General features: G+C 38.7%; 1 protein-coding gene across 1 annotated transcript in view; it reads left to right on the plus strand.

Annotated features, from left to right (window-relative positions):
- The window catches only part of tbx15 (T-box transcription factor 15), a 94,194-nt gene that overhangs the window by 30,893 nt on the left and 37,173 nt on the right, over positions 1-26,128 (plus strand). Inside the window, exons 2-6 of the mRNA XM_070892956.1 lie at positions 9,890-10,115; positions 14,276-14,377; positions 17,757-17,928; positions 22,593-22,760; positions 25,865-25,929. Of these exons, the coding sequence (XP_070749057.1) occupies positions 9,890-10,115; positions 14,276-14,377; positions 17,757-17,928; positions 22,593-22,760; positions 25,865-25,929 (733 nt within the window). The remainder of the gene's footprint in view (positions 1-9,889; positions 10,116-14,275; positions 14,378-17,756; positions 17,929-22,592; positions 22,761-25,864; positions 25,930-26,128) is intronic.

Consider the following 26,128-nt stretch of genomic DNA (forward strand, 5'->3'; position numbering starts at 1 on the left):
CCAGGCTGATCCAAAGTTTCTCTGTGATTGGCCGCTGACAGATACTTGCGAACCGCCCACACTGGCTGACTTTCCTTCCTTTCCTGTGGGAAATTGCTGAGCAAATATTCAGAAATCACATGTCTGCATCAACTGCTGCACTGAACATTGATGCAACTCCATTTTGAGTCGGCAGATTGCCCTCAGTGGATTTATCTAAAGTGACATCTATACTTTTGAACAATCTAGCCTGTTCATTTATAAAAACAAAATGAACTTAAATAGTAATATATGATTGCACTGGGCTGCTAGTTCTCAATGAACAATCCACCTTCTGAAGTCTTCAAAATATCATTCAATTCGTTACTTTCTTTTTTTTTCTCCCCTAGAAGTTGAGGTATGGTCCTCCAGGTGCTGGTATAGCTCTAGGACTTGCCCAGCTAACCATGTCTGAGCCACAACAGGTGAACATAAGAGCATTTGGGCCCATTTCTGTCCTAGCCTGATTTTTCAGCACAGTTGACTTGATAGCAATCAGGGGTGAGATCTTTAACTGGATCTTTTCACCTCTCTAGCCCAGAACTGACTGTGATGCTCCCACCGCCAGCTTAACCAACAACAACTAATTCAGTGTAGAGTAGGAATTAGACCTGAGACCATCCTGGTCTATTGGGCTCAGTCCTGCAGAGGGTGGTGTTCTTATCCACTGTTCCATCGAGTGCAAGTACGTTGATTTAAAAAATATATTAATTGCATATTTTTTGAAGATATACTTTCAATATGTTTGTGACACTATGCTGCAGCGTCTGATGTATGGAGTCTAATCATTTACTTTAAGGATACATAATATATTTATAATACATTGTAATTGTAAATACATATATATAATAGTACCTTTTACAATTAACTTTCTTGACATTTCAAATTCTGATGCTAATATAGCACACAAGTTCACAACACAGACAAGATTTGTCTGATTTTTATTTGCAAAAAATTAAACAAGTAACGGGTTTTAGATGATCTGTTTTGTTAGAATTTTGAACAAGGCAATTGGATTTTTTTTAAGCACAAGATCCAGTAAAATTGGAATAAAAATGAAAGAGCTGGAAATAAGACATAATTCAGGCACTTGGTGCAATTACAAAACATCCTTACCCTCTATGGTGAATATGAGGAATAACAAAACAGGAATTCTTATTAAAGACACATTTCTGATTTTTTTGTACTTTCCCCATTCAAATGTTACTCCTGCCAGATGGAATTTCCAGTGTAAGTGCTCACACATGTAGTTTTGATTGACAGACAGGAATAAAAATGGGAGCAGTTCCGTTAACATTTACTGCACCCACTGAGTTCGGAAGTAAAATAAATGAACAATAAACACATTTTCTTTTTTTTCTCCCAGCTTCATAACATACCCGATTTTCAGATGTTACTGAATTTATTTCATAAATTAAATTTTAATTTCAGGAGTCGAAATTAGAAGTGTTCTGTGTTTGACCTTAAATTCTCACAACCTGATTATATATCAGGATGTGGATGTACCAACTATGATGAGATATTATTATGGGCATGTACAGCACAAGCAATTCTCTCTGTACAATTAAATATATGCTGTATATTGAACAAATAACTTGAAGCTAGAATAATCCATTAAGAGGAGAGTAAACACCACGGAGCAGATAGCTTAGAAATTAATAATATTCGTAGACCTGGGCTGATAAGAGAAAAATCAGTAATGGTTCCTACTCCTAATCATTATCCAGTGAAGCCCACTGAAAGGAGCATGCGTGTGGATGTCAAGGATACACACGGCTTAGATGCAATGCTCTCCATGATGAAATAGCCTGATGAAATTCACTAATTAGGTTCACTCATTAAAAAATGTCCACTTGAACAAGGTGCTAGAGAGCGGTAGATACCTGTGGAACTACTCCGAGTCTGACTTGTTACATTCAGGAAAGAATGAAAGAAAAGGGTAGAAAAGGATTGAGGGGAAAAATCTATAATAGAAACATTTAGCTTGTTTGCCCTTCTCCACCCAAGTAAATTTCTGACATAAATTTTTTTATCAAGACACTTGGATGTACTTATCTTCATTTTAATTTCTTAGTTTCCTTGTGTGCAGTACAAAATTGATTAACAGATGCCTCTAAATTCTATAACGGGCACAGAATATAGAGAATGCATATTGAAATGGTGGCAAATACAACCAACTAACCTCACGAGTTAGATGTGGCTTGCTAAGTCTAGATCTTGGTTAATTTAGTCGACTTTTGTTCAATATCCTTAGGCAAAGTATTGTTCACATTGGAAATTGTTTCCATGACATCCTGGGGTCACACTGTTGTTCAACCCAAAGATGATGGTTAAATAAATGTAATGTGAACAGGACTTCCATCAGTTTTTTTTGCCCTTAAGGCAAGCTTCTTCGCTTTCCACCTGGCAGCTGGAATGAGAACTGATGAAATTGTAAAAGTATTTTTCAGTGTCGGAGGCATTTGGGCTAGTGTAGGAATCTATGACTCAAACCAATTGCCCCATTCAACTTTACATGCTTTTTAAAGCTATGCAAAATGTTACGTGGTTTAAGAAAGCTAGTGCAGTCAAGTGATTTTATATAGCTTTTGACTTTTTTTATTTGTAAAGTTTTATTAATTTACCTAATACCAAGAGGAATCACTGATGTAAAGTGAAAAACTGAAATGTTGGCACTAGTACTTATAATCTACTTTTTTTTGTGTAGATAGCAGCCCTCTTTGTTATTTTTTCCCTGTACTTAATTGGACATTCCAACCCCATGAGCAATTCACAACCAAGAAGGCATCCTGCTAACAAACCTTCACCAATGCTGCATCAACCTAGAGGTAGGAAAGAGTGGCTGGCTTGGTAATCTCTTCCACTTTAATTTTCCCCGTCTCCCTCCCTGGCCTCTATTCTACACCACACAGTGGTGTGGGTAAACATTTCAACTCCATAGTCTAGGAGATCTTTTGAATTAATTCACATCTCACCATTTCATGGTACCATAAATGTGCCATTCCACTGTTCCTTATCTTGAATTTACATTTAGTATCTTTCAAGATATGTACTTTTAAAGTGGAAGTTTACATGTATTAATGATATACACCGAGGGATCAGATGCATGTAGAGCAATAGATGAATGACAATGAGTTACAAGATTGTAATTCAATTGAGTATTTCTGAGAATGTCATAAACAGAGAGCCTCAGGCATTTTTTAAATCCCAGTAGAATTGTAATGCTCAATTACTACTTTTCGATCTGCCAGATGCTTGATATTCTATATATTATGTAGTCTGTATAATATAATTTTTTTACGGTTAGATTACCCCACCATTAATTGGCTGGTGCATTGACTGTAATTAAAGCAACTTATTAAAGTAAACTGGTAACAAAAGTGATAATGGCACTGAACCTGAATGCATAAGTCATGTGGCTTCAGCTCCTACATCACAACATCGAACAACAAGGAAGGGAGATCAGCAGTGGTTTAATGGGAAATATACTGCACACTATATAATATAAGGGAATCATTTAACATAACATAACATACTTCCTTAAAACTGCTGCATTTGTACATTGACATGTTGTAATACTTTAAATAAACTATTTCTAAATATTGCATTACTCAGGAATGTGAAACACCCGCCTTCTGTTCTGTCAACTATATACTGTGTGCCAGTCTAGCTTGCTTTATGAACTGTTAAATTTAGACTGACGTTTGAAGAGCTGTTGCTTAAGTTATTAATTTAGGTAGGAACCGCGATTGCATGTAAACCAATGTAACTTTCTGAGCAGGAAATGTTGAACATTGGTGTTCTGCAACATCAATGTTTCATTGTTCTGCAAATTGTTTTAAATCATTTTTCTATAGGGTTGGCATGCCTGATGACTTGTATTATATAATGTTTTAGGTCTAGAGCTACAACAACAACACTTGTATTTAAATAGCGCCTTTAACATAATGAAATGTCCCAAGGCGTTTAACAGAAGTATTATGATAAAACATTTGACACCGAGCTGCATAAGAAGAAATGAGCGCAGGTGATCAAAAGCTTGGTCAAAGAGGTAGGTTTTAAGGAGCGTCTTGAAGGAGGAACGAGACGTAGAGAGATGGAGAGGTTTAGGCAGGAAGTTCCAGAGCTTGGGGCCTAGGCAACAGATTCACAGCCACCAATGGTTGAGCAATTATAATCAGGGATGCTCAAGATGGCAGAATTAAAAGAGCACAGACATCTCGGGGGGTTGTGGGGCTGGAGGAGATTACAGAGATAGGGAGGGGCGAGGCTATGGAGCGATTTGGAAATAAGGATGAGAATTTTGAAATCGCTGTGATACTGTAGTATATACTAACCTGTTCTTGCATTAACAATTTATTCATTTTTCATTTTTTAAACAACAATAATCTGTAAAATCCTTCCCATCCTACATCCTTTAATACAACTCTGGATCTATACAAAGCAACGTCAAATATAATTCTGATACATCAGAAAATCCAATTGTGCCTATCCACATCTTGTTTTTAGTTGCAATCTATACAACTCCAATGTACCATTTCACATCCCCTTCACACCCATCATATCGAATTACTGTACCTGTTCCACATATCCATTATCCTGTGGTAGAAAATTCTTTGAATCTCGCATCTTGTTTCAGTCTTGTGAATTCTTTGCTCACATTCTCTATTTCTGCAATCATAATCTAAGTTAATTTGCTAGCTACATCTGAATTATCCATTCCTCTTAGTATTTTAAAGCTTGGATTGTGTTCCCATTCAATTTTTTTTACGTGAAAATGAATTGACTTCTGTATGGCTCTTGTCATAACCTGAAGCCACAATTCTGTGAATTATTCTTACTGCTCTTCTCAATACTCTCACCAATGCATCAATGTTCCTTTGAAGATAGGAACCTGGAATTTCCCTGAGGGTTCTTCTGAATCTACTGCCATAACTTTGGTGGAAGATCAGTGGAATGGCCAATTCTGCCATTGCTCCCAAGTTTCCTCTCATCTTCCGCTAATGTTATGGCAGTAGATTCAAGAGAACCTGATATTGTACGCAATGTGGACAGCCTGGGGAGAATTTCTACACAGTTTTCCAGATCACTCACCTTAACTTTAGTGGAAGATCAGTGGAATAGCTTTTTCTGCCATTTCTCTCCCAGCGTGTCCAAATTACATACAATGTTCTCATTGTAGCCTTACCAGTGAATTATTGTAATGTGTTCAATTTATAATCAAATGTTTTTGAGATACACCTCAGTACTAGACAACCTTCTTGCTACAGTTTCACTTTGACTCAACTGAATGCAGCATCAACCTAGAGTGAATCTATGTTATAAAAACATAAGAACATAAGAAATAGAAGCAGGAGTAGGCCATATAGCCCCTCAAGCCTGCTCCACCATTCAATAAGATCATGGCGGATCTCCTGATCCCTTGATTCCCCTAGACTCCAAAAATGATCTATCTCAGCGTTGAATATATTCAGAGACTCAGCATCCACAGTCCTCTAGGCAGAGCATTTCAAAGATTCACAACCCACTGAGTGAAGAAATTCCTCCTCATCTCTATCTTAAATGGCCTACCCAGTATCCTGAGACTGTGTCCCCTAGTTCTAGACACTCCAGCCAGGGGAACAACCTCTCAGCATCTATCCTGTCAATCCTCTTCAGAATCTTATATGATTCAATGAGATCACCTCTCATTCTTCTAAATTCCAGAGAGTATAGGCCCATTTTACACAATCTCTCATCATAAGATGACTCTCTCATCCCAGGAATCAATCTAGTGAACCTTCATTGCACCGGCTGCAAGGCAAGTATAGCCTTCCTTAGATAAGGAGACCAAAACTGTACACAGTACTCCAGGTGTGGTCTTACCAAGGCCCTGTACAATTGTAGCAAGGCTTCATTACTCTTATACTCCAACCCCTTTGCAATAAAGGACAGCATACCATTTGCCTTCCTTATTGCATGCTAGCTTTCTGTGTTTCTTGCACAAGGACACACAAATCTCCCAAATATACACACTCTATTCTATGCCTTCAATGTCCTTTCTATGATGCAGTGTCCAAAATGGCACACAAGACTCTAACTGTTGTCTACCCAATGTTTTGTACAAATGTAACTTTACTCTTATACTCTACGCTCCATTTATAATACTCCTAATCACCATAGTTCCATAATACTTTGCAAGCTGCCATGGTCCAGCATTTGAAATTGAGGAATTTGATTTACAGTTCTTGTAAAATACAATCTACTCCAGATATTTGAATTGCTATTCCATGCAGAGAATTCAAATCTGCCAACTCATTTAGGGTCATTCCCATTATATAAGATTCCTCATTGAAGCAAGCCATGGCTCAGTTGGTAGCACTCGCACCTCTGAATCAGAAAGTTGTGGGTTCAAGTTCCACTCCAGAGGCTTGAGCACAAAAGCCTAGGCTACAACACAGCTAATGAAATGCTGCACTGTCAGATATGCCATCTTTCGGATGAGATGTTAAACCAAAGGCCCCGTCTGCTCTCAGGTATATGTAAAATATCTCATGGCACTTTTTTGAAAAAGAACAGGGGAGTTATCCCCAGTGTCCTGGCCAATTTTTATCCCGAAATCAACATCACTAATAACAGATTATCTGGTCATTATCACATTGCTGTTTGTGTGCAAATTGGCTGCCACATTTCCTACATTAAAACAGTGACTACATTTCATTGGCTGCAAAGCACTTTGGGACATCATATGATTGCAAAAGGTGCTATATAAATGTAAGTCTTTCATAAAACTTAGATACAGAATTCTCCTTCAATTTCGAGTCTTGCCCATTTTCTGGATTTTAAACTCAAATTCATTAGTTATAGATAATGCATAGACATTTTACTGAGAGGCATCACCATGTTTCAGAAATGCAATCACCTCAATGCAAAATGTGTGTTTTTGTTAAGTGTTTTCTATTAATGTTGTTTAGACTGATTGAATCATTTATTAGACTGTGTTGCAAATACTCTGCCAACTGGCAATTTTAACCTGCAATTTACAAAAATCCTCATCCAAGCATAATTTTCATCCAAGCGTAAACATTCTTGGCAGTTTAGCGATATATTCATCAGGATTCAGCTGTACATTCCCTCTTTCCTCTGAATTAGATTTTCATTTTGCGTGGATGTGAATATATTTCAGCTAAAAATGTGATTAACACAAGCTAAATGGAGCTTGTAAACACTGATCTACTGTTAACCATAATGGAGTCACTAATATAACTGAGGTAACTGATTGGTCAATTCTGCCCTTCAAGAATCCTGAGTACAACTGTGAGTGGTATCAAGTCTCCTCTCAGAGTGATTAATAGATATGGTGGATTTTGGATTTTGTATCTTTCCAAATAATCCTGAAGCACTTTATTTCTGATGTTGCACAAGTGTTTTTTCTATCTAAATAAACACAAGACTAAAAGTAACTATTTGTGTCACGTTTTGGGATTTTTAGACTATTTTTCCACAAACACCTTTTTTAGCAAAAAGAGTTACTTTTCAAATGCTATATTTCAAAGCATAATCTATTTGTATAAGTTAAAAAGGTACTGAGATGTAGGTAGGTAATATGCTAATACAAGTTAATTTTCTTCCCCAAAGTGTACAAACAATAAGAAATTCATTAGCCTGGCTTGGGAACTGTTAAACATCTCATACTTACATATTTTCATTACCTCAGTTATAAAAGCATTCTGCTGTTGAATGCTGGGTAAACATTGGCTTTAACTTTTTTAAATGTGGTAAGTGTCTATGATCCTATATTGCTATACTTTTTATTGTGTTGATTTATTAACTGCTTGAATCTGATGTTTAATCACTAGAGTAAAAATCCATATATTTGTATTTATCTCGAGGTATCAGCTAAATTCATCTTAAATCACCTTATGTACTCAGCAGAGGTAAACCACCAACAAAATTGCACCTGTTATGTGTGCAGAGGCAGTGGGGAAAAGTGATTCATATCAAGAATAGCATGCAAATTGGGGAGAGGTGTTTATACTACTGTTAATTTGCTTATTGTTTTGAGCTATATACCAGTGCAAGTTCCAGCTGAATCAGCTTTTCATACCTTACATTGGAATTAGCATAAGAAGTGTTACACTAGAGCCTTGATCACTGGTAAGAGATCTGTACAAGTCTCTTGTATAAAGGGTTGCAATTATAATATCCCAATGCCATCATCAATTCACTTCTTTGCAGTTCCTATTCTGACAACTTTGTAAATAATTTGGCAATATTAGCAGTTTGAAAGGAGCATCTCTCTGAAAACCTTCACAGCACTGTGAGAAGAATGGACTAGATTAGGCTGAACACCAAAACTTTGAATAGCTGAAACTGAAAATTAATACAGAAAATATCATTGTGATTCATAGATCTAAAAAAAAAATCTCTAAACTATCAATACTGTGTGACAATGCCCAAGAATTCACCACAGTCAAACTTATTTGTCTAATGTGCCGGTGTATGTGCTAAAATATAACAAGTAGTAGCTGACAATACATAAGCTGCATAAGAAGATCAATAATAAAAGCCTCAAAGGACAAAAAGGGGCTTTTTACAACAACAACCTACATTTATTAGCACCTTTAACACTAAAGCTTTTACATTTAGGAGTTAGAAGTGAGCAAGAGTAGGAGGGAAGTTATGGGAGGTGGCTGATGGTGCAATCAAAGAGAGAGTTTTTAAAAAGCATTTCAAGGTAGGGGCGGACAATGGAGCTTAGAAAGAGATTTCTAGACTTCAGGGATAAGATGACTGAGGGCTGTGCCACTGATGGTAGAGCGAAGGACATGACCCTTAAAAAGAGGCGATCATTGCCAAGTAGGATTTAAGATAATAAAGGAAAGAATGATAACTAGGCCTTTCCTCCTTTTTAGAGGGATAATTGCTGACACTAGAGAGGCTGAAATTGATGATTGCCCCATTTGGGGGTGATATCTTTTGAGAGGGAGGAAACTTAGCACCAGGCACTAATGTTCCTCCGCTCTCAAAACATTGGCTTTAGCGCTCCTGTAAGGAAGTGGAGCACTAAATCAAGCACTCCACTTCCTTCTTGGAGTGCTAATGGGGCGCACACTTCAGCAGCGCTGCACACTGGGCCGTGCACCGCTGCCGTGCACAAAGGGCTCTTCCCTCCCTTAAAAGGTCTGCAGGCTCTGCAAGTTAAAAAAACACCTACCAGGACCCCCAAGGGAGCGGCAGACCCACACGATCAGCCCAGCACTCAAGCAGAGTACCGAGCTGAACGATTGTGGGCAGGACCCCGCGAAGAAAATGTAAGGAAACGTCAGAAGTAAATGTAAGTTTTTTTTTACATACCTCGGCCACCTCGCCTTTAATTACCGCTCCGGTAGTGGCCGGCCGCCCAATCCACGCCTCCTGCAGCTGCCAGTGTTTTCGCCCGGCGCTGCTGCAGGGGTCAAAAGTCAATTTTATGTCCGGGTTGATGCGCATAGTGATGACATCATGATCTCCAGGCGCAAGAGATCGGGACACAACACATTGCGCCACCGCTAAACTCTCATCCAATATGGCGGGAGTCGGTGTCACCACCGCGCCCAGTCGCAAATGTATTTGCACCCCATTAGTGCCCCCCAGGGCCGTCAACGGGAGACACAAATGCACCCAATTTCTAGGCTTTGGGACTCCAATATCTTGTATTAATATTTCCTTTCTGCCAATATGGGTGATGATGAAGGGTTGCACATGAATTGCTAACCTAGCTTTTTGTTTCTGGTGCTGATTGACCAATGCTGTTTTCCAAAATGTTATATTTTTCCTTATATTTCTCATGTTCTTAGTTTCCTTTATCTCCGAATATTGTCTAATGAGACTTTTTTTGTTGTTTTTGCAGAATCCCAGCTGAGCTCAGATCAGGAGCAGAGCCCAGGAGCAGCGGCTGAGAGCCCAACCCAACATACAGCCTGTTCCTACAGCTCTCCCGCAGAACTCACTTCCAACTCCACTTCATCTCGCCCAACCTCCTCCATGGATGAGATTCAGATGGAATTGCAATGTGCCGACCTTTGGAAAAGATTTCATGACATTGGCACTGAAATGATTATTACCAAAGCTGGAAGGTACCAGACAAGATTTCCTTTTGATCATTTAAATCTGTGCCATTTTAGTAAACCTCAGCATGAAGCCCTATTTCAAGGCTTAATTTTTCCAATGCTAAACTACCAAGCTTCTCCTTACATAATTTCCAGTTTTTTCAGAACTGTACCTCTTGTCTCCTACCACTCGACATTTGCCGACTACCATTGGCTCCCCAACCCACAGAGCATTGATTTTGAAATGTTTGTTTTCAAATTGGTCCATGGCCTCTCTCGACCCTTCCTCATCAATCTTCTCCAGCCTTATGTTCAACATGCAGCCTTTGCTCTTCAGACTCTGGGCTGCTCTTTGTGATCCCCTCATTCTGTTCCATTGTTGGTAGCAGAGCCTTTAGTCATCACATCCCTACACTCTGAAATTCACCCTCTAAGCTCTCCCTAGTAACCTGTTTCCCCCACTTTCAAACGCCTCAGGAAAACTGACCGTTTTGCCTGTTCTTTTGGTTACTTTCTGTAATTGCTCTCACTTTCTGCTTGCTGAGCTCCAATTTGTGTAAAGTGGTTTGGAATGTTGTTAAAGGTGCTGCACAAATGTGCGTTATTGTTGTTGCTACAAATAGCTTGAGCATCCCATGTTAGGGAGCTATGGTTCTCACTCTTGATTACCATCTGGTAAACACTGTTGTAAGTGCACGTGTCTGGAGATAGCGAGTGAGGATAGGATTAGGCTGGGTTATGATCCACTCCACAATCGAATCACCTGCTTACACCCACTGCAAATGATGGCCATTGGGCACAGTGACAGAAGGCCACAGTGCTTGTTGAGCTGCGCCCCGGCAAAGAATCAATCTCATCAGGAACGGAGAGAAGAGAAAAATGATGAGAAAAAAGTTCAAATACAAACAGTTGAAAATGTTCATCTTTTGTTACATTTATTGTATACTTAAAATAATAGTACATTACATATTTTTCAAGAAACACCCTTGGTTCCCCCCACCACCCAGACTTCATGTGAATTTAGCAGCCTAGCCAAGGATTAACAAAACTTGGATTCATGAGATTTGAAGCTGCCAACATCTGGCTAGGAATACAGAGATTGAAAAGGAAACTATTAAAATCACGGTTCCTAGGAATTAAAAAGTTGAAACAATTTATTTAACCTTTCCCCCCAATATTTACATTTTTGGAGATGATTTATTAATAAAAATGTTGATCTGAGTTTTATGGCTTTTTTTGGCTAAGCCTTTTGCAGGCCATGTTTTAATAGTTCACAGACTGCGATCCTGGCAGTTACACTGGGATGGCATCCGCCTGTGCCCTCCATCATTGATCGCACCGCAGTTTGCAGGGTCTGCAGTAGGACCCCTCATTTGCTTGGAATCAGTGAGTGCCCACACCACAATGGGTGAAGTTTTGGTGCCTGTGTGCCCCATGCCACTGGAAAATACCTCACCTGCCTGCCATTGCATGACAACCAAAGCCTTCTTCCTCTTTGATGCACTAGCCATCCTCCCTACAGTCCTTGTGTTGACACAAGTTTTGGGCAAAGAATAAATTTGTGCTTTTCTTCAGTAGTGCAGGCTGTTTCCCTTGTCTGAACTGACACGCCCCCTACCCACCCAGGTGGGGCCCACTTACGCTCATGCCAAGTATGTCTCATTTTACTTGATATTCTGGAGTCCAGTAATACATTGGACAGCTACTGAGCTGGAGAAGTGGGAACTCCCAGGCTAGATTAAGTTTCCACCTCAGCTCCACCTCCGGGGGTTCCTCCCTGACATCAGTGCCCCTGTAAAAGGCAGGTGAAAGTATCTCACACTTACAAGGCTGACTGGAAAACCGTAGAATTGGCGGTGACCAAAGCACAACTGGGTGCCTTCCATTTTCTGGTATGTTCGGCCAGAGTGACACTGGTGGAAGCCCTGAGGATCTCCCAAGAAAGACTCATTTCACAAAGTATTGGTTCTCTACAGTATTTTCCTCAACAAAACTTAAAAGGATTAAAACCATTCCAACCAAGGCACTCTCCTGAGTCAGGAAGTGTGCACTGTAGCACATGCATCTGGATTCTGCAATAAATCTGTCATCAATATAACCCTATTCACTGATTCCATTGATTAATTTTAATTGTTTTATTGATTTATTCTGAAACAATCTTTTTCATAATTTGAACTCTTTCTCCCAATACACACTTATTTCATTCTCCTCTATTGATCTCCATGATGCAGCATTCCAAGACCGAAAGATTTGGCAGGTGACCTGCTCCCAGACCACTGTCTATGGAGCTCATCAGCTGCTTGGAAAAGTATCAGGGAACTTTGAGTTGACTTGGCCCCTGATTTTGCTGCCCTGTCCAGATGGCTCAGCTGATATTAGGAATAAATAAGGAATCACTGACAAGACAGATCTACCATTCTGTGTAATAACCTGTTAGTGCTCCAACATGCTGCACCACCCCCACCAGGCATCATCCAGGCCCTCGCCAAAAGAAATCTTCATGAACCTGATGGAACAACTTTCATCTTGGAAGTAAACAATTTGACCATGGCATTACTCTGCAAATGCTCCAAACGAGTTATTGAAATATAACTGGAAAAGGATTGCGAAATAGCCGCACAGATGTTGCTGACCATTTCAAGGAATCATTTTCAGAATCTTACCCTGTACTGATTTCATTCAGAACTAAATATAAGTGTATAACATTGAAAAGTTTAAAGTGGAAGGAAATCCCTGGAGCAGTCAAAGTTAATAAAAATAGGCCTTTAATTCCCCTCTCTAAACTGTTTCTGCCATATAATTTCACTTTCACTTATTCCCTTGTTGAATTTTTTTTGGACTGAGGGCAAAGGCGAAAATGCAAAGTGGCATTAAATTTCATTGCAATGAATTCTAAGCACACAACTCTCCTGCATTATGCATACATGTCACCACTTATTCTGTGCTCGACAGGCCATATGTAAAATGACTGGAACTCAAAAACCCTTTGAAAGTGAATTTGAAACTATACAAGAATGGACAGCTTGCAAATCAGGTTCAAACCAAATTAACCCTTCTTGGACTCACCAACTTTCAATTACATAGAAACAAGTTTCACTTTGTATATTTTTCTCAGGTGCAGAAATATAATGTTGGCTATTACCAAATACAAGGAAACACCATATAAATTCACTTTTTCTATTATATGCTCCAGAGTAAATGAAAACAATTGCTCTTTACTTTTCCTATTGTTTTATCTGATTTATGCCCTATTTCTTTTCTCTCCCAGGATTTTCTTGTTACATATAGTTTCCTTTATCCTGAATACACCGTGTTTATGTTGTTGAATATGTTGTAATTTATAAAGGTCAACTGGGTTAATAAATGGTATGCATTAAGTCATGCCAAAACACTAGACCCATTTTCACTTGTCCAATTGTTCAATATACCTGTTGTCAGCTTGGGATAAATCAAAACAGAACAGTCAGAACTAAGACAAGTTTACTCGTTGAAGCAGAATTATTGGTTATCCTTAGAAATAATTAGCAAAGCTGACCGCCTGCTATTTTGATTCAGCATCATGTAGCTTCAAATGGAGCTGTACTATTCGGAACTAGTCAAGAATTGATTTTAAAAACTATTACCGTTATGGAGTTCGGAGCTTTGAATAACAATTAACAACCAAAGCATTGTATGGTAAAAACATGTAATTTTGATTTTTACTGGATGCTATCCTTGGGTTGTATATAATAGCCAAACTCTATAACCTAGTTATAGATTAGAGGATGAGCTAACATCCATAAATTTCTCATACACTAAGGTGTAAGAATATGATGAGTGAAACTAGATGTTTCCCCACTGCCAGAGGGACAACCAAGAGTTGGTGGGGACATTGAGTAATTCTACGATTTGAGTGGGGGATGGAGGCGGGGGGAGAGGGGGACAGAACTTATACCAAAAAAGTTTGGTGGAGGAACATCTCCCCCTCTTTCCCTCTCGGTGGTGTGCGCAGGCCTAAAGAAAAGGGGAAATGGAGAAGTCAACTCCCAGGCTGTTCTTATGCACCCACTGCTCTGGCAATTAGCAACCTGCTTGTGATCCTTGTCATGGAATGGTAATGACTTGAGGGGCTTAAAAGGGAAAGGGGGAATATATAACCTATGAATTAATTCATTATAATTAGAAAACATGGTTAATTTTATTCACAGGCGAATGTTCCCAGCAATGAGAGTGAAGGTCACAGGGCTAGATCCTCATCAGCAATATTACATAGCAATGGATATCATCCCTGTCGATAACAAGAGATACAGGTATGTTCCACAGTATTTGGGTTATTTCTGTTTAATTGTATGGATATCTTTAATTTCAGTACAAAAATTTGGGTTTCTATCTAGTTATTCCATGATCATTTAATAATGTAGATACCCATTGTTTACACGAGAAAGATGTACTTTCGAAGGTGAATTGCAACAGGAATGTTGTCTATGTTAAGTTAATTCCCACATATCTTAATGAAGCATTTCTGTTTTATAGGTTTGGCTTCATTGTTTGCTCCTCTAAGATGTTCCAAACAATTGTCAAACTAAAACATGTCTAATATGTGAACAGTCATTGAATAATTCAGTGTAATCGTCAAAATGAAACATCACTTCAAACTTATATCTGATGTCATTTGTTAATTGATTTTGCTGTTAGTTTAACATGTTTTGTTGAACTATGATGCACTTGAAGTTTCCTATACCAAAGGGTAACATAATTTGCCAAGGATATCACTTAGCATCTCTGGGTTTAGGCCAGGCAGCTCCTATTAACATTGTCCAGCTGAAACTTCAATTTTGTTCTGCCCATGAGGGCCTGCATATATGGCCAGAGCAATATGTTTATAGTGTGTGGGTAGCAGCATCAGAATTGTGTAAACAACAAAGCTAACTCAAGGACTCTGGAACACATCTTACATAAGTTTCAACACCATGTGGAACCAACACTTCAGCCTCAATTTTACAAGCATCCACTGGTAGCACGGAGCCTTGTTTGTGGCATGTATGGGTTCTAACAATGGACATTCCATTATACACCTGACTTATAGTGCACTCACAAGTTTTAGGGCAGAAAGGGGGCAGCCCTACAAGCAAGTGCAGGCTACATTTATATATTAAAAGTAGTCAAATTAAGACCCACTCTGAATTTCACAACAGAGGACAAGGCACTGCCTTCAGCATGGATCTTGCCCATATAAAAAGGGTCTTTGAGCTAATTCTTAGAACAAGGCTTCTGGTGTTTCAGTTAGTTTTGGAGTTTTGTAGTGAATATTTATTTACTTTTACATTTGAAGATCTTGTAGACTTTATCCCTCTTGTGCATTGGTGCCTTTATGCTAAAGTTGTCAATTTGTTAAGTAAAATTTTCCTGCGGCATTGACAGTTGCAGTACAAATTGCAGTTAGACAATCTGAAAGGATTGGAATAGCTTTGACTATTCCCATATTGCTAAATGATTGGATGAAGATAATAAAATCATGAGGAAAAAATCTTCAGGGTCAACACCTCAGACTGCTGTTAATACCCAATGTTACAGACATTGACATCTGGGTATATCAGAAGAGACCTGTTTTCACCACCTCCAGGTCTCTGAAAAATAGAGTCATGACACTTCTATTATGCAACATTCCACATTGTCTATCTTATTTGAAGGTCTGCAAGAATGAATAGTTGACTTTTGGAAAACCAGGGCTACCCTTTGCATCTATGACTCATGACCCTAATTAGAAACCCCTATCCTGCAGAAGAGCATACATAAAGTGAGATCCATACAAGTTACTGTCAAGCATATGGTATGGATTTCAAGCAACAATCATCAAATTTAAAATTCCTCATCTTCGTCTTCAAGTCTCTCCCAATCCATGTAATCTTCTCCAGCCGTCTAACCCATCGAGAACTCTGCATTCCTCGAACTTGGGCCCATTGCGCATGCTCCACTCTCTTTGCCCCACCATTGGTGGCCATGCCTTCAGCCCTCTAGGCCTTAACCTCTGGAATTCCCTTCATAAACCCCTCCACCTCGCTCTCCTCCATTAACACCCTCCTTGAAACCTATCTCTTTGACCAAGCTTTTAGTCACCCCTCCTCATATCTCTTTCTTTGGCTCAGTGTCAAATTATGTTTGATTGCCCTCCTGTGAAACACCTTGGGATATTTTCCTACATTAAAGGCACTATATAAATGCAAGTTATTGTCACTGTGAGGATTATGAAAGTGAGTCAGTGTGAAAAAATAAATGGAGGATATTTGCTGGGTGGTGGCACCACATCTCCAAACTCGCCCTTGCCGATCCTCTCCACAGATTCATGGCTGAAAAGGGCCATCACCATCTCCTTATAATGGGTGAGCTGTTTCAGCATGGTTTGTTCATTGCCTGTCCTGTTTCTCTCTTGGTGGTTGTCTGCCACCTTTGCCTGTAAGCAGAACACATTTAGGAAGATATTAGTAACTGCCTGATCATCCCAAACAGCACTCCTGTGCCTAAACCACCTGCTTACTTGTGCTAGGCTTGCCAGCTTAGCCTTGATGGTGTTTCTGTTGGCAGTATGCTATGCAGGCTGAACTGTGAACTACTAAGTGCAACATATTATTGTGTCTTACTGCACTTACACCTTATGATGTATAAAGAAGTGTTGCAAAAAGGAGTTAATGTTTTCTGCATGCTTTCTCCATAAAGGTACAGGAGATGAACATTCATATTGGATCCACTTTTCTATAGATGAAGAATAAATGTATATGTAAAGGTGATTACACCTACCTTGGCATATTTTCTCCCTGACATGCCAGACTCGAAAATTGCATTCCCTCACTCAACAATCTTGCACCTTAAATGTAATAGATGGGAGGCCTTTGATACCAAAAAATGTCACCTTGATTCACTATTCCTCCTATAGCAAGGTCGTCAATGAGCTCGTCTTAAAAATAGCTCTCATTGCACACATCACTCCAACTCTATACTTTTACACCTCCTTTCAGTGTAAGGGAAATAAATAAAGCAAGCTCCCCATTAATGACAAGCAACAGCTCTTTCCAAGCTGGAGGCTTGCTACATTTTGAAACTCCTGACCAAGAAAAATGCAGGCCTGCCTTCCTGCACATTGAAATAAATGAAAAGTAGATAGAATCATAGAATCATAGTAAATTATGATGTTAGTAGCATGATTCTTTTAAAATTAAATAATTCAATTAAAATTTCTCAATGATTGTGCCTGTTTGAAGGGAAGGAGGACCTGAGATAAAAAAAAGGACAAATGTAAGTAATAGGACATGTAACTAATGTAATAATGTTATAATAAGCTTGTTTCTTGTTGCCATCTACTGTACTGGCCACAGAAGATTCTGATAGTGAGTTTTCACGACTAGTAAAAACTCACTATCAGAATTTTCTGTGGCTACTACATGGCATAACTGTTATAAATAACATAAATTTAAACATCTTAGTTTGAATGTTCAACAATCATTAATTTGTTCACATTCAAATCTAGTTTGTAGCTTGTGCTCACTATCAAGTCACCAATGGTCATAAGTGAGACTTTATTGTAGTTTTTTATCTCAGTTATTGATCCAGTCATACAAAAGTAAATGGAAGCGAATTGTTCTAGGTTACACTGAGGTTTCCTGATTTTGTGATTTGTTTCCTTTCTGTCTACAGATATGTTTATCACAGTTCAAAGTGGATGGTGGCGGGGAATGCAGATTCACCAGTGCCTCCTCGGGTATATATCCATCCAGATTCTCTAGCTTCTGGGGACACATGGATGCGACAAGTTATCAGCTTTGATAAACTCAAACTTACAAACAATGAGTTGGATGATCAAGGACATGTAAGTAGATAATAATTTATATTTTAATGACTATTGCTGATGCAGAAGTAGCTCATTTCAAAATTACTCAGACTAATGAGCAAAATTACTTAGACCGATGGCCACTGGCAATAGTTAGTTACATGTGCAGGTGCACAGCATACTAATATGCACAGCACTAAACTCATTGGTGGATTATTTTTATAGTCATTCACCACTGAATTGAAAGTTTAGTTATATGTAGACATTTTTGGCATTTCAATTCCATAGTTCTCATCATCAAGTAATTCTGGTGAAAATATCATTTGACTGATTTATTTTCTGGCATATTCTGTTCTTGTCTGATTCCAGATCAAAGCTTTCAAATACGGATTGTGAAAAATCTTACCTTAACTAAGAAACTAATAAATTGAGTAAAGCCTGAATCACTACAAATCTGATGCACAATATATTAAAAATCCTGCTAATTGGCTTAAATTTTGACCAAGTCCTATTTGTTCCTAACTTAATAAAAATATACACAGTCAATCTTACTATATGCAAGTCTACTTATAAGCAACTATTGCATATAACCAAATTCCACCAAATTATACAAATGTTATGTTTGATATGTGATACAAATTGTAGGAATAGTTTACATGACGCATGCAACAGGTTTATAAATCAATAGTGATAAAGGATATATTCATTTTAAAACAGACCTACTGTTACTATTTTCAACATAAAAACTATTTTTAAAATTTAAAACAATGGCCAATTAATGATTGTAATCTTAAACTGCTTTGCACACTGTAATGGCACCAAGCCCTCTAAGGTCAAAATAGCACAGACCAGATGTGATCCAAATCTTCTACTCCCAAAATGTGCCTCAGCTCCAGCTTCTAAAGAACACTCTGTGCCACATCAGTGGTGTTTTCTATTCTCCATATTTTCTCTTCTCGTGTTCACCAAAGGCATCATTTTCCAATTGATGCCACTTGCTGCCAGCTCTGTGGGCACGTTTACGCTGTGGATTTATGTCCATTGGGAACAGGATTGACAGTCAAATCTCATTCCTATAGCAGCTATTATAAAACAGAAACTCCAAACCATGTGTGCCAGGTAGATTCCAAACCAGCTTCCAGAAGTTAAAGTCCAACCTTCTGCACTGCCCAATCCTCACATGATGCTTTCATTTAGCATTTTCCTTCAAGCTACAGATTAACATGTTTGTGTATGAAACCATGTGTGGTGATATATTGATCCAGGCATCTGTTCGACTATGTTAAGGAAAGATATTGTATGAAATATGAATTAAATTGTGGTCCTTCCTGTTCAATTTTTAAATAGCCAGTTATAATCCAATATATAATTGGTCGCCATATCTTATTTGTATAGCATAAAGCACAGTGGGCAGATTCAAGTTACACTCCTGGCTAAGCCTTGCTGAGGCATGCACTGAGCTCCTTGACAGCAGCGGTCTATGTTTGAGTGTTTGAGCACCTGCATAGATTCCACTCCTGGGTCTTGTTTAGCATAATGTTATGATAGCACTTTCAAGATGTCTCTCATTACATTAAAAAGAATAAACATACATTTATAAAGTTCCTAGGACAGCCGTGGCAATTTTAAAACGTGGCTTTGTACCAGGATAGAATTATACTATACCCGAGAGTGCCTGAAACTATAAAATTCATTTGGTTTCAGCCACAGTTATACTAACAGCAATGTGAAGTTGAAGTGGTATGACATGGTGGACTTACTTTAGTTGCTAAAATCCAACTTGTACCACAGTTGTGCTAGATATTTCACATTGACTCAAAACCAAAACCAGTCTGCAACAACACAAAATGTAAAGCAGATATAATAAGCAAATTATTTAAAGCAGATATATATGTATATAAATAAGCAGCACATACAAATTGTGTATTTATTTTCTTAAGTGCTTACTAGTTCTAAATGTGAGGATTACTCTGGATACAAGACCTTAGCAAACTCATTTCACAGGAGTTTCATTAAATTCTTTAGAGAAATTATTCTCTAATTTCCTTCAAAGAAAGGAAACTTTAATTCTCTCTCTTTGGACTCCATCCCAGCTACTGGAGACAAGTAGGCTGTATTTAAAAAAAATGGTACCATCACACCCTTCATCATGGAAACAGAATATTTCTTCATCTGCCAGGGTTAGATCTGAAAGCAAGCCCAGAGGACAGTGTTCCAACAAATTGTACTGTCGAGTCCCATACACACAGAGAGGGAGGAGAGTTCCTCACTTTTGGGCTGTACTAAACTTAGGCTCCTAAAGTGAACTATACACTAACTTCCTCAAAAAAAGAGAACACACCTAATTCCTCTGTGTCTGGGATGGATTGCAAGCCAAATCACAGAGGTGAAACAGTAAGGTTTTAATGCACTTTGTCCCCAAGTCATAACAATAAACAGTTTCAGAGTCAGTTTATAAATTTAATGAAACGCCATGGTAGCTAAGACTGTCAGGACAATAATTTTAGCCAGACATCAGGCCATTATTTAGACACTCTACAAATTATTTTAATAATTGATTGCATATAGAAACATAGAAACATAGAAAATAGGTGCAGGAGTAGGCCATTCGGCCCTTCGAGCCTGCACCACCATTCAATAAGATCATGGCTGATCTTTCACCTGAGTACCCCTTTCCTGCTTTCTGTCCATACCCCTTGATCCCTTTAGCCATAAGGGCCATATCTAACTCCCTCTTGAATATATCCAATGAACTGGCATCAACGACTCTCTGTGGTAGGGCATTCCACAGGTTAACAACTCTCTGAGTGAAGAAGTTTCTCCTCATCTCAGTCCTAAATGGCTTACCCCTTATCCTTAGTGTTGTGTATTTGTAAAGCATGCTTAATGTTCTTTGTTTATGTATAACAAGCTACAGATGGCCATAATGTTCTCATAATGATGTTGTGCAATTAAAACATTCTTCCTGATTCAAAGTCCACTTTCAACAGATGATTGAGAGTTATTTATTTGTATTTAATAATAGCTGTTACCATCGCCACTCCCAAAACATTGGCCTGAAAACAGTGACATACCAACAACTGGTACAACCTATCCCAGCCTGGCTTGTTGCTGAATTGGTGGGCCTCAAGGTTGAGTTCCAGTTCTAGCTCATTAGAAACGTTTCCCCAATATGTGCAGGCAGTTTGCTGCATCTTCACGTGGTGGGGAAACTGGCAGGGCAGCTCGTAATGCACCGCCTCTTGATTGTTAGTCGAGTGGCACTGACAGCTAGGGTGAAAGAGATGACAGATTTTCACCCTTCACTGTTTAAAAAAAAAGAACTATAACCGTAAGAGGCAACAAGAAGGACCTAAAAAGGGACTGCGCCAATTTTTTGAATTATGTTGATTCTCATCTAATAGTTGGACCGTGCTGCAAAATCGTTTGGTAATGTGCCATGATTTGTCAAGCAAACGAATCTACTCATTGTTATAATAAAAAATACAAAGTGAATTTGGAACGGCAAGTATTTTTAGCCACTACTTATCAGTGAAACCACAGTTGCATACAATTAAAATAATGAACGCAAAAGACATTTATTTACAAGCAGGTTTCATTTGAAATTCATACGAACATGCATCGGGACATTAGAAAGATGGTGAATAGGGAAAGGGCAGCTGGCGTCTGCTCATCCCGCCATGGCCTAAATCATGTCCCCCAAATCCCACCTATTCAACTAGTTAGTATTCCAGGTCCTGTTAATGCAAAGCTATTAATGGCAAATAGATGTTATGGCAGAGTTATGTTCTTTTCACATACAAATCAGTTCCATTGAATTGTAGTCTGGCTGGGGATAAAGTTCTAATATGACCTAAGCAAATCACTAACTTTCAGAGCCTCCACGTTCAAGAGTTCTAGCTGCGGTCCGACATAATGAACAGACTCTGTTAGTCATCTCAATGTAATAAAAGGATCGTTAATAATCTGGTACATAGGTTTTCATTGAATGGAGCCTGCTTGAATGCAGTGTTGAGCAAATATCCGTATAATTCAGGTATCACTTGCTCAACGATTCGTGGCTACATTTCTGATCACTATATTAACAACAGATCTAAACCCGGGTTAAATTGATTACTACCAGTTGCATCAGTTAAAGTTTAACAACTCATTTGATCTCAAAATATCGCCCAGCGTAGATCGGTTTTAAGAGCCCGCCAAATCTGCCAAGAAAGCGCGTTTCATCTTTCTACACAGTTAATATTTGTGCACATTTTAGTCAACTTTAATATAATAAAAGATTTAAATATTCGTGTTCTCCCAATTTGATCATATTGCTACCCAGATCGTGAGAGTTCTGTTTAAAACTATACATGTTCTTCCACCTTCCTTTTTTCAAAAGCTACCATGCTTATTATATAACATACTTCGATCTAGTTTATTGGATTATCCCACTCATTTAATGGATTAACTGGAAGAAAATAATGCTTTGAATTGCAACCAAATGGCGGGTGTGTTATGTGTTTCTGGATATGTCTGAAAAGCGCTTTAATTTGAAACATTTTGTGATGATTTAACCAGCGTTCATGTTAAATATTTGACTCCATTTCGGTCCGATTACAGTACAACTTAAACCATATTTGCCTTTAGTTTTATTTGGCTCACGTGAAACAAAATAATTGTCTTTATTCTTCGTCTCCTCCCCCCACCACCCATTCCAACAGATAATTCTCCATTCCATGCACAAGTACCAGCCCCGGGTGCATGTGATCCGTAAGGACTTCAGCAGCGAGCTGTGCCCAACCAAACCAGTGCCTGGGGGAGAGGGGGTGAAAACCTTCAACTTCCCGGAGACCGTCTTCACCACAGTAACGGCATATCAAAACCAGCAGGTAGGCTCCCTGCGATCGAATATTATACAGAAAGGAAGGGTGCATTTTTAACGTTAGTTGCCAAAAATAATTTACAGAATCTGTTCTTTAAACTGCAGTGAGAGCCAATCGAAGCCGACATGCAAAAGAGAATGCGCGGGATCAATTTTTAACATCTATTTGTCCTTAAAGAAACTGACTGCAATTAATCAAAGCGAAACAATGGGCACATTTCGTGTTTAAATCAATAATGAAATCTATTTATAGTCCGTGTTTATTTTAAGCTCTTTTTCCTGAATTTTCCCCTGGAAACTGCGCAGAATTACTCTAATCATACAAAGAAGTAAATGATTAGTTCTGTGGAATCCTTGGCCTCCCCATATATTACTGCTTACTTTTAACTTTTTTTTAAAGCAAATCTTGTTAAGACCATATCGGTATTTTAGACTATAAACACGGGCTATTTTAGTGTAACTAATAGATATTGAATTAGTTAAACACTGAAATAATGAGAAGCATAAACACAAACACATTTTATAATCGACACCCCCTCCTCTCCAGAGAGGGCCTTGACTGTACAAGCTGATAATCCAGACCAACAGGAATGTTGTAAATGGAGCTGGAAAATATTGTCTAGAAATCTTCAAACTATCCCGTCACAGACTTTACTGGAACTCCTGGCTCTTTAAATAAATGAACGAGCAAACACACACACGCAAATATATATAAATATTTCCATGACTCGTTTTTCATTTCATTTTCTCAAACGGCGTTTCTGGACGCCGTTATTTATCAAAGTACAAATTGTTATTGCAGAATTTAAAAACAAAAAAAATTATATTCTGCACAACTTTTTTTAAACCCATTGCAATATGAGAGGAAGCATTTCCCTGGCAGCTGTGCAGAGGAGCAATTCTTTCTCTCCACTCTCCTGAACTCCGCAACTGGATTCCCGCTCCAATCCTTTCCAACTCCTTGTTATAGGCGAGATTTTTCTCATTATTCTTGGTTTACTTGTATAAAATGGGTAAGGACATTTGAATATGGCTGACCAACTTTCGAAGTATCGCACCTGTATTATCACAGTGTTAGCCGTCACTGTTATGATCGCATCCAGGTTTAAACAAGCGTAACGTGTATGCGAGACTCGCATACTAATATAATCCCATCAATACCGGGAATATTCATTTCAAATGTTGTTCATAACTAATTAATTCAGCAGGGAAATCGCACTGAGTCTATGGAACGGACAGGAACCGCCGAGACTACCTTTCTATTTGAAGACTTATTTCTAAAGTCTGAAAATGAGAAGCAGATTTATTTCATTATTTTTCCCGCAACTTGAATAAAATCAGCATAAGACGGGTTATTGTGGAAGTCAGGGAGTAGTACTGGTCAGATACAAACTGTTTATATATAGCCCGTTCCGCAGTAGATGGATGTGGTTTTATTTCGAGGCGGTCACTGCTAATATTAGAGCTTTGAAATCATCACACGACTTTAATTAATTAAGACATTTAAACGAAACATTCATTTCTTCCGGAGAAAAATTGTTGATGAAATATTTAAACTGAAATTTATTCTAATTTAAAATTGATTTAATAGCAAGAATTTTGAGTGGTGTATGGTTATTTAAATCTCCTGGAATTGTATGGGCTACAGAGAGAAACTCCACAGATTTCACCCCTTTCTATTTAAACTCTAAAGTCTCTAATAGCCCTCCGCCCCCCGAAAGGATTTTTTTCTTTTAAACGATAATTCATTTCGAACATCAACGAGGACTATGAAAAACCGTGTTCTCTCTGGATCCGTCAACAGTTACACTTACGGAGTGATTGCGGGGCATGTTTCCTTTAATACAGCCTGTTTTGTTACACTTCACTTTTAGACCGCATTTATTTCAGCCTGGCTACAGCCCGGCTACAAATCCGGGTTTCAGAACCAGGAGCAAGATCTGTACATTGTTACCAGTGCCTAGAGCTCCAATCCTCCCTGTTAATGATTTATGTTATAGGGGCAGCCACTGGAGCGTCTAGATTCTCATAACATTTAAACATCTACACATGTTGATGCGGTGTTCGGGAGATCGAAGGGGGCCGTGACCACTATTCAAAGCAAGTTTGACACCACATTTCAATTATCCCCTACACCAGGTTAACCTAATGGTGTGAGCTGCTTCCTGTACACCGCCGGACTCTGGACCAGAGTTGGGGAGTTACACTATCGTTTATATGAAAAGGTTTTCTCCCAGCAATGCCAACATGGCGATTCTACAACATAACTTCCTGTGCATTTCGGGGCTGGAATATGGGCCTGTCTTACTCTTCATAGTACTGACATTGGCCCGGCACCGAGGCTGTATATGACAGGAGCATCCGGGCGCTCAGTAACAGAAGACGCTGAATGTGAGGTGGTGCAATGGAAGAAAACGAACAGGGCTCATCTCCAGTTACCGTCACAGCTTTGGCAAACTCTTAAAGCTGACGGAGGGATTTTCTGTCCAGTTTTTTAAATTTAATATAAAACAAAGTCCACCAAAAGAATCAATTTAAATATTTAAAACCCTCCCCATTATGGATATTCTTAAGGGGCACATTCTTCCAGACTACACATCCTTTCTCTGAACGCGATAGATCAACGGCAGGAAAGCTGGAAATCTGAAACCTTTATGTGAAGCGTTTAAACGGCATAAATGAAATGTATGATTTTAAAATATTGTTATTAATGGCATTGAGAAGAATAGTTTGGTGCGTGCCAATAAACTAAAATATTTTAACTGCAAACAACATCCCGAAAACAATCTCTTTATCTAATCCACCTTTACTGATTTTCCTTCTCGACGCCGATCAATCTGTTGTATTGGAGATTATTTTAATAACAATATGATCTGGAACGATTCTCATTTCCTTTGCTTCGCTTATTATTTAATGGGCTTTTGACTTTGGGGTTTATTTTATTTTCAACCTAAATTCCATTATAAAGCGCGTATAAATATTTGCACAAGCGAACAGTTCCGTGCGATAAGATCTCACACAGAAACCAGGACCATGTTTCTTTCCACCTGCTAGCAAACCGTTATCATCTCGCCGCCGCTTTAAAAATGAATGATTTGCTTTATTCCCCAGATCACAAGGCTGAAGATCGACAGAAATCCGTTCGCCAAAGGATTCCGGGACTCGGGCAGAAACAGGTGAGGAGTCACTGCTTCAAACTGCTGCAGAAATAAATCATTCAGAACATAACCGAGACAAGCGCGTTGTACTTTCAATCCGAAAAATAGACATGTTGTGCCGATGAGAGATGTCCGTAGACAACAGGCGGCGGTCAAACGTCTTTAAGATGTTTTGGGGAGTGCGCCAGCAGCTTGTTTAGTTTCTGCTATATTGTAA

Source organism: Pristiophorus japonicus, chromosome 11, assembly GCF_044704955.1.
Source record: "Pristiophorus japonicus isolate sPriJap1 chromosome 11, sPriJap1.hap1, whole genome shotgun sequence".
Classification (NCBI taxonomy): Eukaryota; Metazoa; Chordata; class Chondrichthyes; family Pristiophoridae; genus Pristiophorus; species Pristiophorus japonicus.